The sequence below is a fragment of the Cuculus canorus genome, chromosome 4 (assembly GCF_017976375.1).
Source record: "Cuculus canorus isolate bCucCan1 chromosome 4, bCucCan1.pri, whole genome shotgun sequence".
Classification (NCBI taxonomy): Eukaryota; Metazoa; Chordata; class Aves; order Cuculiformes; family Cuculidae; genus Cuculus; species Cuculus canorus.
In genome coordinates, this window is record NC_071404.1 from 77,843,739 (window position 1) to 77,857,691 (window position 13,953).

At 48.4% G+C, this 13,953-nt stretch overlaps 1 protein-coding gene across 1 annotated transcript; it reads left to right on the forward strand.

Annotated features, from left to right (window-relative positions):
- The first annotated feature begins 1,452 nt into the window (after positions 1-1,452).
- On the forward strand, positions 1,453-11,770 carry LOC104063867 (16 kDa beta-galactoside-binding lectin). The gene is made up of 6 exons (XM_009566140.2): positions 1,453-1,598; positions 3,060-3,139; positions 3,239-3,410; positions 3,908-7,272; positions 7,599-7,709; positions 11,631-11,770. Exons 1-4 carry the CDS (start codon positions 1,590-1,592, stop codon positions 4,058-4,060), a joined length of 414 nt encoding a protein of 137 aa, XP_009564435.1. The 5' UTR covers positions 1,453-1,589; the 3' UTR covers positions 4,061-7,272; positions 7,599-7,709; positions 11,631-11,770.
- Positions 11,771-13,953: the final 2,183 nt, after the last annotated feature.

Below are 13,953 nucleotides of genomic sequence, written 5' to 3' on the forward strand. Positions count from 1 at the left end.
AGGGACTGGGGCAAGCTTAAGGTAGAATTACTTGGGCTTTCTCTGAACCATCTGTGGAGGGGCCTGCTCTCAGTGGGGTCTGCTGCCTGCACCAACTCTGCTCCTGCAGTTAACTCCTGACTTCAGCATGGGTCTTGTGTACACGTGGCATGGCCAGGGAGTTAGGTGGAGGCTAGAGCGCATGTGGGATTTTCCCTGTCATACTTTCAGTCAGCATTTTGCACTCTTTATAATATACTCCTGTCACAGGGCTCCAACTCAGGCTTGTGATTTTCTGGTTCAAATGCAGCTTGGCTTTGATTCTCCCGGTATCATATGGGATGCTGGAATGCCACATGAGTGTTCCAAAATGGGGTGGAGGGGGGATATCTGGGGGCAAAGGGTGGTCTTAGGATGCTGTTTGTGTAACAGTGAGCACACTGTAATGAAGCTCCAGCATGTTTCCTCCTTCTTCCTAGCCATAAATTCCTGTTCTGCTTTGTAGCCTGCCCTGTGCAGCCCTTCCTGAAGTTATCTGCAGATAGCTGTCTACCAGGTTAGGCATGGCTTAACCAACAAGTAGCATGCTGCATTCATATAGCAGCTCTGGCTGAGGTTTTACAAGCGGGATTGTGAAGCTGCATGTCATTAATGTCACTTCATGTACGAGGGAAACCGAGGCACAGAGGCCTGAGGACCCTGCTAAAGCTGACTCAAAGCTATAAACAGCACCCAGCTGATCCAGTCACAGACCCACAGAGCACCCACTTTTGCTCTGCAAAGACCTCCGGGGCAGTGATGCTATGTGCTTTGAAGTGACGTAGTAAAGGGAAAAGGCATTCAGGACTAGCTGGGAAAGCAGCCTCCCTTCTTGGTGGCTGCGCTCAGCCCTGCTCAGCCTCTTCCTCCACTAACAAAGCATTTCTCTTTTGCCTCTGGAGTCTTTTACAATTGGAATGGAACCATCGAGATCACGCTGCTTTTCAAAAGCTGTAGCCTGAATTCTCACATCCAGTGGTGCCCCACACAAACAACTCTAACTTTAAAATGCTGGTACAGACTATAAAAAACCCTTGGGTTTCATTTAACTGCAAGTAGTGATGATTTGTACCCAGGGGCTCCTGTCAGTCCAGGCTCCTTGCAGGCACGGGGCTGGGAGGATGTGAATGCACACATTCTCAGAGGCAGTCACTATACAGCAGTAACATGAAGACTCCAACCCACATTTTAGATGGAGATCACTTAACAAAAAGCAGTCACCTTGCTTCAGGCACAGAGCCACACTCAGGCTCCCGGGATGAGAGCCAACATACACTGCGTAGCGGCTAGAAGAGCTTACAGTAAGGATTTCTAGGCTCACGCAGAAGCAAACAATCACAAGGTTTTAAAATCATACACTCCCTGCCTACTAAAAACAATATAAATCGAGATCTCCTACTGCCCACTTTAAATGGCTGGGAATGCTCCAACCCCAAACAACTGCTATTGATCCCCTCCTTTACCCCCCCTCCATCATGTGATGGTCCTGCCCAAGTGATTTAAGCTGCGGGAGCGCAGAGCTGCGTCACGTTGAGCTGTGGAGCAGGGGTGTCCTGGCTGGTGTCTGCAGCATGGAGCAAGTGAGTGCCTTCAAGCTGGACTGGTGTGCCAAGCAGGACCAGGGGCTGGCTGTGTGTGGGGTTTGGGCTTGGTGCCAGGGGTAGGAGGAGAAAAGGATTAGCTGAGAGGAAATGCTGGGTTGATGGATGGCTGTGGGAGGAATAGTTAGGGCTGACCAGCCGGTTTTCTTCTCCTCTTCTTCTCTATTGTGCTGTCAAAGTTGGGAATTTGTTCTAATGCATATTTATATCCTTGAGTGCACTAAAGGTTTGGGACTGCTTGCAACTCTACAGTTTGAATACTCTTTATACCTTTTTCCCTTAAACTTCGTGTTTTTTTTTTTTTTTTTCTGGAAAAATGCCTTTTGGGTTTGTGACTTGAGCCAACTCTTCATGGAACAGCAGAAGAAAGCAGGATGGCAGCATCCTGTAACCTACCCTCACCACCCCTAACTTGCCTTTCTTCAAAGGACTCCCTCAGTTTAGAGGGTGTTTCAGACCACTGTGCCACTTCTAGCCCTGCACTAGAAATCGAGCCAGAAGGCAGTGTTAGTGCTGCGACTACCGGCAGTTTAGTGACTGGGGGGAATCTGACTGTAGCAGCCTGCGTGCGGGCAGAGCAGGGGGCAGGAATGAGGACTAAAACTGCTGGGGATGGGTTGGAGTCCTAGAGGAGTACGGGGCTCCACAGCAGCCTGCAGCAGCTGGGCACAGACCTGCACAAGCCAGGCTAGGAGAACTAGTCAGAGTAAACGATACAGTGAAGTTAGGAAACTAGTCTTCCTGCCTTACCTGGTATATGGCTATGTGGAGCTGAGTATCACCATGCTTGGGCCTGGGGCACTGCATGATTTGAGCTATGCCTGGCCTCACCAAACTGCATCCTCACCTCAGCTGAGGGAGGCTCGCCATGTTAAGTGCTGGCTTGTGGGTCTGAGGCTGGGGGGGTGAATGGCACAGCTCCAAGGAAAGGATAAAGCCCTCCCCTCTGCAAGTGGGACCTTCTTGGGGGTGTTTGTTCTGCTTTATGGAGCTGCAGCCAGAAGTGGGCTGCACCAACTCCTCTCTCCACGTCAGCTGCTCTACATCAAGACAAACTTCTCTGGTGGCTCCTGTTGCTTGGGGACCTGCCTAGGGAGGGGGACAGATGAACTCACTACTGTTAATCCTATGCTAATGGCTCTGAACACTGCTGACTTGAAGGTGCAAGCATGTTTGCAAGGATATCTTCTGCAGCAACTGGTAAATCAATGCCACTCTTGTTACACTGCCTTGAATCGCCTCCTTGTCAGCTTATGTTGCTTAGTGGGGCGATGGCTGTGAGATAGGATTCCCTGGCAGAGGGCTGAGAGAGGCAGCTGGCCCTACTCAATCCTTCCTCTAGCACAAGACGCATGGGGATCTGTGAGAGCTCATGTGTGCTCAAGCGCAGTTGGTAGGCTTGCTTTGGGAGAGACTAACTCCTGCGGTTTGGCCCTGCAGGGACTGGTTGTCACTCAGCTGGACATTCAGCCTGGTGAGTGCATCAAGGTCAAAGGGAAGATCACGTCTGATGCCAAAGGGTGAGTGACGAGATAGTGAGTGGATTGATATGGTGCTGGGGTGAGCCTAAGCTCCTGATGTGCAGGAACCTCCTTTGCACGGCCTCTCTGTTCCCCCAGGTTTGCTGTGAACGTTGGGAAGGACAGCAGCAACCTCATGCTACATTTCAATCCTCGCTTCGACTGCCACGGGGATGTCAACACCATCGTGTGCAATTCAAAGGAGGATGGCACGTGGGGAGAGGAGGACAGGAAGGCTGACTTTCCCTTCCAGCATGGTGACAAGATAGAGGTGAGGCCCTGGGGTGCATGCAAGGCCCTAGCACAGACCACTAGTAGGCCAACAGCACAGATTTTTAATGCTGCCTTGTACCTCTGTGGTGGAGAAGGAGCAGACATGGAAGGGGGACTAAGCAAAAGGGGAAGAGTCTCACAGCTAAACACAGTGCACTCTCTAGACCTGCTTTGGTCAAATCAAAGCCCAGCAGCTCAGATGGGTTAAGTGCTCCACTCTGGCCTTCCCTTTGCAAGCCATGCAAGTAAAGGCAACTCAAACACTGGCACCTAAAACAGACTAGGTCTGTGTCATCCTCTGCTTACAGAAGCTTGGAGCTGACCTTGGGGCAGAGCAAACAGGCTTCCTCTGCCAGGCAGGGGGGAGGCTGAGCTAGCGAGCACGGCCTTGACACTGGTAGCCACCTCCACTGTCCCGAACCTGTCTGGAGGGAGTGAAGAGCAAGGCTTGTGAGCTGAATATGTGTTAGCCTTCCTTCTTGTGGCTCTCTACAGATTTGCATCTCCTTCAATGAAATGGAGGCGACGGTGAAGGTGCCTGATGCGGAGTTCCAGTTCCCTAATCGACTGAGCATGGAGAAAATTGAATACCTGGCTGTGGAGGGGGACTTTAAAGTCAAAGCCATTAAGTTCAGCGACAAGCTATAGCTTGGTTTGTTTAGTTTGTCCCACCCCCCCGCATAGTAAAATAAACCCAAATTCGCACTGGCTGCTTCAGCTGCTTTTTTTTCTGCTCTAATCTGCTTGCTCCTGTGTACGCTGTAGGGGTAAACAGCGGGAGGGTGTATGTGTCCATCTATGTGCCTACTTAGACTGTGGCCTTCCGGCTGGTACTGAGTTAGATTGCATGCCAGACCAAGCATGACTGACTGACCAAAGCTACCTTAGCAGTAGTTGCTCCCTTCACTGTTTTTGTGGCCATGAGCGACCCCTCGCTGTTTAGTTTCCAAGCTCTGGGATGAGTCCCAGCCAGGGAAGCACAAACAAGTGTATGTTGGGCATGCGTTGTGCCACCTCTGACCAAGAAGTGGTGCTCCCATCCCCTTGCTGGCATGGGGGTGACAGGGAACAGGGTGTGCTCTTGCAAATAGCTTTGCTTTCCAAGGACATGCTTGGCAGATGGAAGCATTGTGAGTGCTAGAGAGTAGAGAAGAGCAGCCAAGACAGGCCAAATGCACTCGCTGGGGAAAAGACATGGAGTGTAAGGTAAACCCTAACAGCAGGCTTAGGAATGAGGTCTTTAGAATCCAGGCTATCTTTGCTGCTTCGTGAGCTGTGGTCTTTATGTTGTAAGAGACCCAGTATTGTGTTGTACCATGAAGTCAGTGGCTCAGCAACACTGCGGGTATGGGTGACAAGCCATGTAGCAGCCTGTAGGCCAGTGCCTGTAACACTTGGCTGCTAAGCTCCGGGGGCAGCCCAAGGGCAGTATCAAACAGGGCTACTAGAAGTATTAAATCCTGAGTGCGCCAAGCACAACTAGTTACAGTTAGGCAGACCAAGAAGAAAAGAAAATGCTTGGTGAACAGTCTGTTCTGCTTACAACCTCTCTGCTGCTGCATGCCTTTGGAGTGTGTCTGCCGCTGCTCTTCCTCCACTGCCTGCTAGCCGTGCCTACCCAAGATGGAGCTTGAGATGGGACTGCTGCAACGTTTAAGGATCTGATGAAAGGTAAAACAATCCCATCTGTTGGGACGAGGTGGGAGCCTGGGCATGCTGCCCAGGTTTAGGGGCTGGCTCTGTGACTACTGAAGCTACAGCAGTGCTGCCCCAGTGCAGCTCAGCTGGCAACAGACTGTGCTGGTGAGGTCTTGTGCAGCCAAATGCTGCTGAAGTGGTGGAATTTGACTCTTGTTGGCTAATCTCTTTCAGCACGGCTGTTCCTAGTCCAGGGCTGCATTTGCTCTTCCTTTGAACAGCTGAACAGTTGGGTCAGCTGCTTGGGTAGGGACAATACCACTCTGCGGAGTATTTAGGCCCTTTGAAGGTTTTTTATGGGGTGCCTAACAGGCTGCAAGCCTGTTGCCTTTACGTAAACACAGTGGCTGCATGGCAGTAATGCTGTCTGGATCTATACTGCAGCAGCTGCCCCAGAGCGATGAGGGGATTTGCTTTGGAGCATGGTACCTCCTGTTCCACTGATGTCCTTTTCTTCGCTGTGTGATAAGCCTTGTTATGGAGGCCTTCTTACATCTCTGCTGGGAGGGCATGAGTTGTAGCTGTGTCTTGCCAGTCACTTTGTGGGTACAGGCATGGTGACAGTGGGTAGACTGGGCTCTTTGTCTCTTCTCTGGAGCTGATGCAGTTGATAGCAGGGGACTTGGCTTTCTGGGCCCCTGTCCCTCTGGGAAGCAACGAAGGGCTCTGCTGTGGTGTCCAGGTTCAGCAGAAGCTTCTACTCTGCACTTGCTGGAAGAGTGGGAAAGGGGTTGCTGTAACCCATCTCCTGCTTGGGAGGAAGACAGAGATGGTAGGGAGCCCGACCATGCTGCAGGACTCTCTCACTTGGCACTGAATGGAGCATGAAGAACGGTGTTTGTAATTCCTGTCCTGCATATGCTGTGTTATTTACAGGATAGGTTGTGTTTATGAGGCAAAAGGTGAGAGAAGGCTTGCTGATATCAGGTAAGTCTTGAGATGGTTTTGGAAGGCTTTTTGTACTTGGGATAGGGGAGAAGAAGATGGCTTTTGTCTTGTTTCCCCTTCTATCTCTGTTATTATCTGACTGCAAGTAACCTAAATGAGGTGTACTAGCTTTTAAAGTTCAAGGCCCTTACGCTGCAGAGGCCCAGGGGAACTTGCAGCAGGCCCGTTTGCTGTCCCTGTTCCTGGCTGCCCTGATTAGATGAGGTGTCTGTCTTTCACCACTGACTAGTAAAGCTGATCTTATTTTTGCCTGTTCTGCTGGCAGTCCTGATTTCTAGGTAGGTTAGCCGCAACTGTTCCTGACCACTGTGCTCAGAGTACCAACAGTGCATTTATGGGGGCTGAGCACCTCCCTCTTGCACTTTCCACAACAGTAAATTAGGCTTATCCTGCTTTCTCATGCTGGCAGCTACCACTAAGGAGACCACAAAGCAGGAGAAAGGGTAGGAAGGAAGTTATGCTTTTGCCAGTACTTCCTGCATCTTGAGTTTTGTTCTCCCATGTCCCAGAGCTTACTGAAATACTCCTGTTCCCTTAAGTGATGCTGGTAAACAGGCAGAGTGCCTTGCCTGGTGCCTAGAATGGGATAAGGCTTCTCTTCTGGGTAGAGTGGTCAAGAAAGCAAGAACGCTCTGCCCAGCTGCAGACAGAAGCTCACAGTGAGTGTAAAGTCTCTGCCAGGCATGCTCTCCTGGAAGGCAGTGAACTCGGCTTGGCAGTATCTCTGGGAGGACCCTGTGCCCTGTTTGCTTTGTAGAGAAGCAAAAAGCACCACAATGTAGCCTGATGGTGTGGGTTTCCCACTTTAAACCCTGCCTTGTGTGTAGTCAGTCCTGCAGTTCAGCAACACATCCCAACAGGAGCCTACTGGGAGAACCCGCCCCTTGGTTATCTGAACACTGAGACTGAGGGGGTCGTGGGTAGGGAAAACCACTGATGCCCGCAAAGAGGGATGCGTTTGCTGAATCCTGCAAGTTTGCTAATCTGTACTCAGCCTCCATCCCTGGCTGTTCACCAGGAACCAAAGCTGTATCACTTTACTTCCTTACAGCACTGTGGTGAGAGAAAATGGGACCTTGAAAACCCTGCAGAACAGCTGTGAGGCTTTGTGCTACAACATGGAAATTTAGATTGGATATTGGGAAAAGTTCTTCAGCTTTGTCAAGCAATGGAACAGGCCACACAGGGGAGCAACAGAATCACCATCCTTGGAGGTATTTAAAATGTGTAGATGGGGAGCTGAGGGACAGGCTTTGGTGCTGAAGTTGGCAGTGTTGGGTTTATAGTTGGACTTGATCTTAAGGGTCTTTTCCAACCTAAATGACTCCATGAATGCAAATTAAGTGATAGATGTTATCACCTCATGTCTAGGAAGAGAACAAATGCCCAGTTGCTGAAGAGTTTGGAAATGCTATATGTGACAGGAATTGAAATTGCATGCAGGACCTAAAGGAGGAGTGATGGCTAAGACAGAGCAGCAGCTTTGTCTTCTCAAAAAATAACTTCTCCCTGAGCAGTTCACATTAACTTCACTTGACAGAAATAGGCCACCCGAGTGACTCTGCAGCTCCGCAAGCAGGCGTGTGACACTGTTCAGCAACTGTCTTTGGAGGCTGTGATGGACACTGTGCACCCAGAAGCTGCACATGGTGTAAGTACATCTATTGTGTGGAAGGAGAGTCCAGGGGGAAGCTCATGAGCCATTCAGGCTGTGGTGGGGCACAGCGGGGAGCCTGCTAGGTCACTTCCCACTGGAATTGACAAGCAAAAGGGGTACAAGACAATTTCTTCCAAACAACAGACATAAGAAATTAACCGATGTTTGTTTGTTGTACAAAATGGGAAAAAAAAGTGACCACCAGCCAGCTTTGCAGTGTGCTGACAGTCATGTTCTTCATATTGCCTCACCTCCTGCTCTCCTGGCTCTAGTTTAAATGTTTCCAAACCACAGAGAGCTTCTGTCACTCACTTTCAGAAAGTCAGCCCTGACCCCTGAGCTGCATTCCCTGATTACTGGCCCCCATTCTGGTGCAAAACATGAGAAACCTTAACCACGCTGTGGCGTGGGGGGAAGTCTGAGCATAAGGCTGGATGCTGCTGGTGTGGAATACCAAGCCCCTGAGGCTGGGCAGCAGTGGCCTCTTCTCCAGGAACACTGTGGAGAGCTGTGTGGGATAAGGAATGAGGGCAGGTCCTGCCATGTGGCCAGGGGACACCACTGGCCTTGTATAAGACACTCTGGATAGGTGCACTGCCACATCCCCATGTGCCAGGGCCCTGTGGAAACTGACGCGCCAACAAGACTGTTTCCCAGCAAAGCGGGACATTTTTCCACCTCAGCCCCACTCCGCTGAGGTAAAGAATGTATAATCATACAATAGTCCTTAGAGATTGAGTCCAAGCCTACCTGTTCACTACTAAACCACATCCCTGAGCACCTCATCCACCCATCTCTTAAACCCCTGCTGGGATGGGGACTCCACCGCCTCCCTGGGCAGCCTGAGAACCCTTTGGGGTGAAGAAATTATTTCCTGATATACAACCTAAACCTGCCCTGGTGCAGCTGGAGGCGCTTCCTGTCACCCTTTCTCTTCTTTCCTGGGAGAAGAGACCAACACTCACCTCACAACCACCTCCTTTCGGAGAGCAGCGCAGCAGGACGAGGTCTCCCCTCAGCCGCCTCGTGGCGCGCGGGCGGGGAGGGCGGGAAAAGCGCGGGCTGAGGCTGAGGCTGCCCCGGCCGGGGGGGCGGCTGGGGGGGGGGGGGGCGCGCGTTTGTTATTGTTTGGGGGTTTTGGGGTTTGGGGTTTCTTTTGTGGTGTTTTTTTTCTGTGGTTTTTTTTTTTAATTGTTTTGGGTTTGGGGTTTTGTTTTTGGGGTTTTGTTTTTGGGGTTTTGTTTTGATATTTTGTTTTGGGGGTTTTGTTTGTTTTTTAGTTTCTTTTTTTGTATCTTAGTTTTGGTTTGACTTTCAGTTTTTGGGGTTTGGTTATTTGTTTTTTTCGGCGGGTTTTGGGTATAGTTTTTTCAGTTTTTTTTAATTTTTATGTTTAATTTTGGGGTTGGTTTTCTATTTTTTGTTTTTCTTTAGGTTTTTTATTTTGTTTTTTCTTTGTTTGGTTTGTGGGGTCTTTTTGTTTTCCTTTTTGTTTTCCTTTTTGTTTTCCTTTTTGTTTTCCTTTTTGTTTTCCTTTTTGTTTTCATTTTTCCCTTGTTGGGGTTTTTTGTTTCTTTTTTTGTATTTTTTTTTTGTTTGGGGTTTTTGGTTTGGTCTTTTTGGTTTTTTTTTTAGTTTTTTGGTTTTGTTTTATTGGGGGTTTTATGTTTTTTTGGGGTTTTTTTTGGCTTTTTTTTTAGTTTGGTTGGGTTCTTTTTGGTATTTCACTCCTCAAAGCCCTTTCATGCATTTCGTGGCTTTAAATTGGAGGGGAGAGACTTAGGCTAGACATTAGATGGGATGGGATTAGTGGAAACAATTTTCAGTTGAAAGAGTGGAGATAGAGATGAGATCTCCGGCAGAAATGTTTTCCTGTGAGGGTGGGGAGGCCCTGGCCCAGGTTGCCCAGAGCAGCCGTGGCTGCCCCATCCCTGGAGGGGTTCCAGGCCAGGTTGGATGGGGCTTGGAGCCCCTGATCCAATGGGAGGTGTCCCTGCCCATGGCACGGGGTGGGACTGGGTGGGCTTTGGGGTCCCTTCCAGCCCAAACCATTCCATGAAGTGCAAAAATAATTTTGCACTGATTAGCAGTAGAATTAGCAATGTTGGGTTTATAGTTGGACTCAATCTTAAGGATCTTTTCCAACCTAAATGATTCTACCAATGCAAATTAAGTGATAGATGTTATCACCTCATGTCCAGGAAGAACAAATACCCAGTCAGAATGAGTGAAAGAAGTACTGCTGCCTTCTCTTGTTTAATTAATGCCCAGCAAACTCCACAAAACTCAGAGCTACAGCTGCGAGGTTGTGTTACTGTGTGCACATCAGCAGCAGCATGAGCTGCATGCATGGAAGTCGCAAGCCTCCACCTGCTCGGCACCCTGAATTCTGCCCACTTCTGCGTTGGAGTGAGACAGCGGAGTCTGGCCAAACCCGGCAAGGAAGGACCATCGGTGAGACAAACCACTTCAGCCACATAAATACAAGCACTTGCACAGCACAAGTGATGTTTGTTCAGTCACGCATTGCTAGAAAGCATCCATGAGGTGTACAGCACTTTGTTCCTGTGCAGAGGCACGAGCAACAGTCCTGTAGGAACGAGCTACACCGTAACGCCACGCCATGGGCAGCATACCTCCCCTCTGCAGGGGACATAAAGGAAGAAACAGCTCCTGGGTGAATCAGGCGTAACGTTGGCTTGGTGGATGGTTGAGCTCTGTACAGAGAAAGCTGGGGGTTGGGTCTCTAGATATGCCCCTAGTTTGCTCACAGTTATTTGAAGCAGGAAAAGCAATGTCTGTTTCCCATTCTGCAAATGACAAGTCACTGCTCATGTTAATATTCAGGGGCTGCATGGAGTAAAGTGCTGTCCAGTTTGGTTTGCTCAGTTCTTTTAATTAGCATTCTAAACAACTGTGACAGCGGCCAAGTTGTAGAGATGATCGATCAGGCCTGACACATAAACTGTTTTGGTGCTCTGTGTTTGACCAATTTTATAGGTAACCTTCACAAAAGATCTTGTGTGTAAACTTACAACAGACCTAGGATGTAAACACCCTACTAGATTTAGTCTTGAGGAAAGCATTGGATGTGAATTCCTTGTGACTATCAACTGCCTGAGGGCTCTGATTTAAAAAAAGAAAATTGTAAGTCGGATGACTGGATTTTCACAGCGCTACATCACATGGCATGGCATGGCAGAGCAGCCTGTAGGTGCAGCATGTGGCTAAAAGCATGCGAGGACAGCTGGATTTAACAGACCCGCTTCGATATCCTATGGAACAGAGAGCATCGTGGGGGCAAGTGCACGCCTCCATCTTCTTCTGTTCCCCCTGCTCCGGCACTGGCTCTGGGGGCTGTGACTTTCAAAGTCCAGGAAAAGTGCACTCCAGCTTTCTAGTGCCAAGGCTACAGCCTGAGCAGGAGGCTGTGGAATGATGATTTATATCTGCCTTTTCCCCGAGAGGTCCCTCAGAAACTGGCTGAAAACTGAAGATAACAATTTAAGGAATGCTGACTCAGAAAAAATGCAGTTCCACTCTCTTCCCTATGCCTTTTTCTGGCCACAAAGACAAAGGACAGTAGCGCTGGGCAAACTGGAAGTTTTCTCTTCAGTGGGATGTGAACTAGGAGTGAGAACGGGCAATGTTGAGAAGACAGATAACACACTAATATCCTTTAGTTGCAGAGGTGTGTGTTCTAAGCCAGAAAAGCACAGAAAAGAAATAAGCAGGGCAGAGGTCCAGATTCCCAAGTAAGCGAGACAGTTCTGGGAAAGTGCTGTGTTCCTAACTGCAATGTGCAAACACAACGGAACGTAACAGGCAACGAGCCACCCTGTTGCTTTTGTATGTCCAGCTTTTACTTTGAACTGGGAGTGTATGTTGAAAATGTATCTGCTTTGTCCTTACTAGGATTTTTCCTCAAGCCAGTGAAGTGAGACTGCGCGCTTCACCCTGTGCTGGGCATTAATTGCAGGCACTGAATGAGCCAGGTCACTGTCACCAGATCCTGTGACAGCCTTTGGAGAAGATGCTTGACTCAGGTAAGCCCCACAGAGGGAGGGCACACCAGCTGGCCCCGCGACAGGCTGGGAGGTGGGGTATTCCATTCCACTACCTCAAATAAATGTTTCAAATATAAAAATAATGCTGTTTTGAGGAAAAATGCTCACCAGTTGAGAGCCACTGTTTGTTGCAAGGTGTGTTTAGAATAATTCCTTTTTAGCATGCTGCAATGTTTAGCTCCTGCTGCAGCTGCAAGGAGAAAACCCCAGTTCTGGGATGTACAAGATGTCATGCTCGCTTTATCTAGCTTACTGTTTTTTTTCTACTGCAGAAACAGAGCTATAGGTTCAGATCTGAACACCTCAAGTAGTCAAACCCAAAATTCAGATTTCTTTCAGTAAGTTTACAAAGACTAGACAGTAAGTGTAAAATTCTGTCCATGGTGTTCCCATCCCATGAAATCATGCCATCACTCTGGGAAATGAGCTTCCGTTATCCTCTAGTTTAAAAAACACAAGAGAAAAGCAAGATGGGATAAGAGGCAATGAACACATTCCCCTTTTTGGCAAAGGCACTGAGAAGAAAAACTGCTGGCTTGGCCAATGTTTAATTACCTTTAAGTACATGTCAAAATGTGCTTCTATCAAACTGAGCAAAACTTGCAGTTAGGGGAGCAATTCTTGTGCAGAGACTGTTTCCCTAATGCCAAACTTACCAATGCTTACAACAGAAACAGGGGTTTTAAATTCATTTTTCACCTCAAGACCTAAGCTGTCATAAAAATGTAATTATCACTTGCCTAATTAGCCGACGGTTGTGTGCACAGTAGGAGCACGCGCAGGACTTTCATCATCAGCTCCAAACTTGCTGGATCACACAGCTACGCCAAACATCTGAATTTCCTATAAACCACCATGAACCCTTAACCTCAACATTTTTAGCTGGAAACCTGACAAAAGAAGCTGTTTTACACACTATTTAGTAAAGCCTTATATACCACCACCACAAGCCTGGCCAGCTGCCCATCACTTGGAAACACTTGACTTGCAGCATAACGCCGGCATGCAGAGTGACGATTGTGCATCCCATGTGGGTGACGGCGGTTGGACCTCGCAGCTCAAGGTGCTCCCCTGGAAGCCAGTGCTGGTTCTTGGAGTGAGCGGGCACACCCAGCTTGGATGGGAGGCTCTTCCTGGCCTTAGGGTAGACTGCAGGACTTTCTTTCTCTGGGAAGAACTTACTCAAGCTATTCACAAGAGCCTTTCCAATTTGTTTTAGTAAGCGGAGGATGGAAGAGTGGCTGTAAAAAAAATCTAAATGAAAACAACTTTTAAATATGATAAATTGAAGTACTGTGTAGGATTTCTTTTTTTAGGACGAATTAAATGTTTCGATTGGCTTGAAAGAGCTCCCCCCACTGTTTTCCTGAAAGTCCACTCAAACAAACAATTATTCTTGAGTGACTTAAAAAATACTTCTCCCTCCAATTTTGGTTTTGATTCTGCTAGTAAGACATAAAAATCAGTTCCCCTGCTTAGGGTTCTCATGAAATGCTTGAACAGCATTCAAGCTCAGAAGTAGTGGAAAGGATAATTTTGCTGTCATTGCAAGTGATTGGCTTGTTGCTTTGAATACCATTACAAAACTGGGTACATCTTCTTTGGGCGTTGGAGAATCAACGCTTGATATGACAGAAGGGCATTGGCATCTTCTTTAGTCTGCTGAGCTGCCTGTGGAAGAGCTATGACGTGAGCTATTAAAAAAGGGGGGCTTTAAAAGCAGCACCAGAAGCAATGAATGTTTTAATTTTCAGTCACATGCTGGAGTTGAAATTAAAAACGAACGAAAAACTTCACGACTAAAATCTCTGCTCTGGTCCTGGTGGCAAGATAGGATGGGACGAACAATGCAACACCTTGGAGAATGGAGAAGCTTGAATCACTGCTGCAGCAGGAAATCTCTGCAAGGTTAGAGGAGACATGACCCAGACCTGGCTCCCTAGCCGTGGTGGTGATCTGCTCATGCAACTTCTAGCCGTTTTGTTTAAACGGTGATGCAGAGGAAAGCATGTTCCATACAGAAAAAGGGAGCCTGCCCCTATCTGCTTCGCTGACTGCAAGCAGGCAGCAATCCTCTAGCGCTCAGTAAGTTGACCTGGTAAAGTTCAGTCAGACAAATTGAGTTACTCCAGGTTGCCCTGACCACAGTCTTTTTGGTAGGCTCTTGTCTA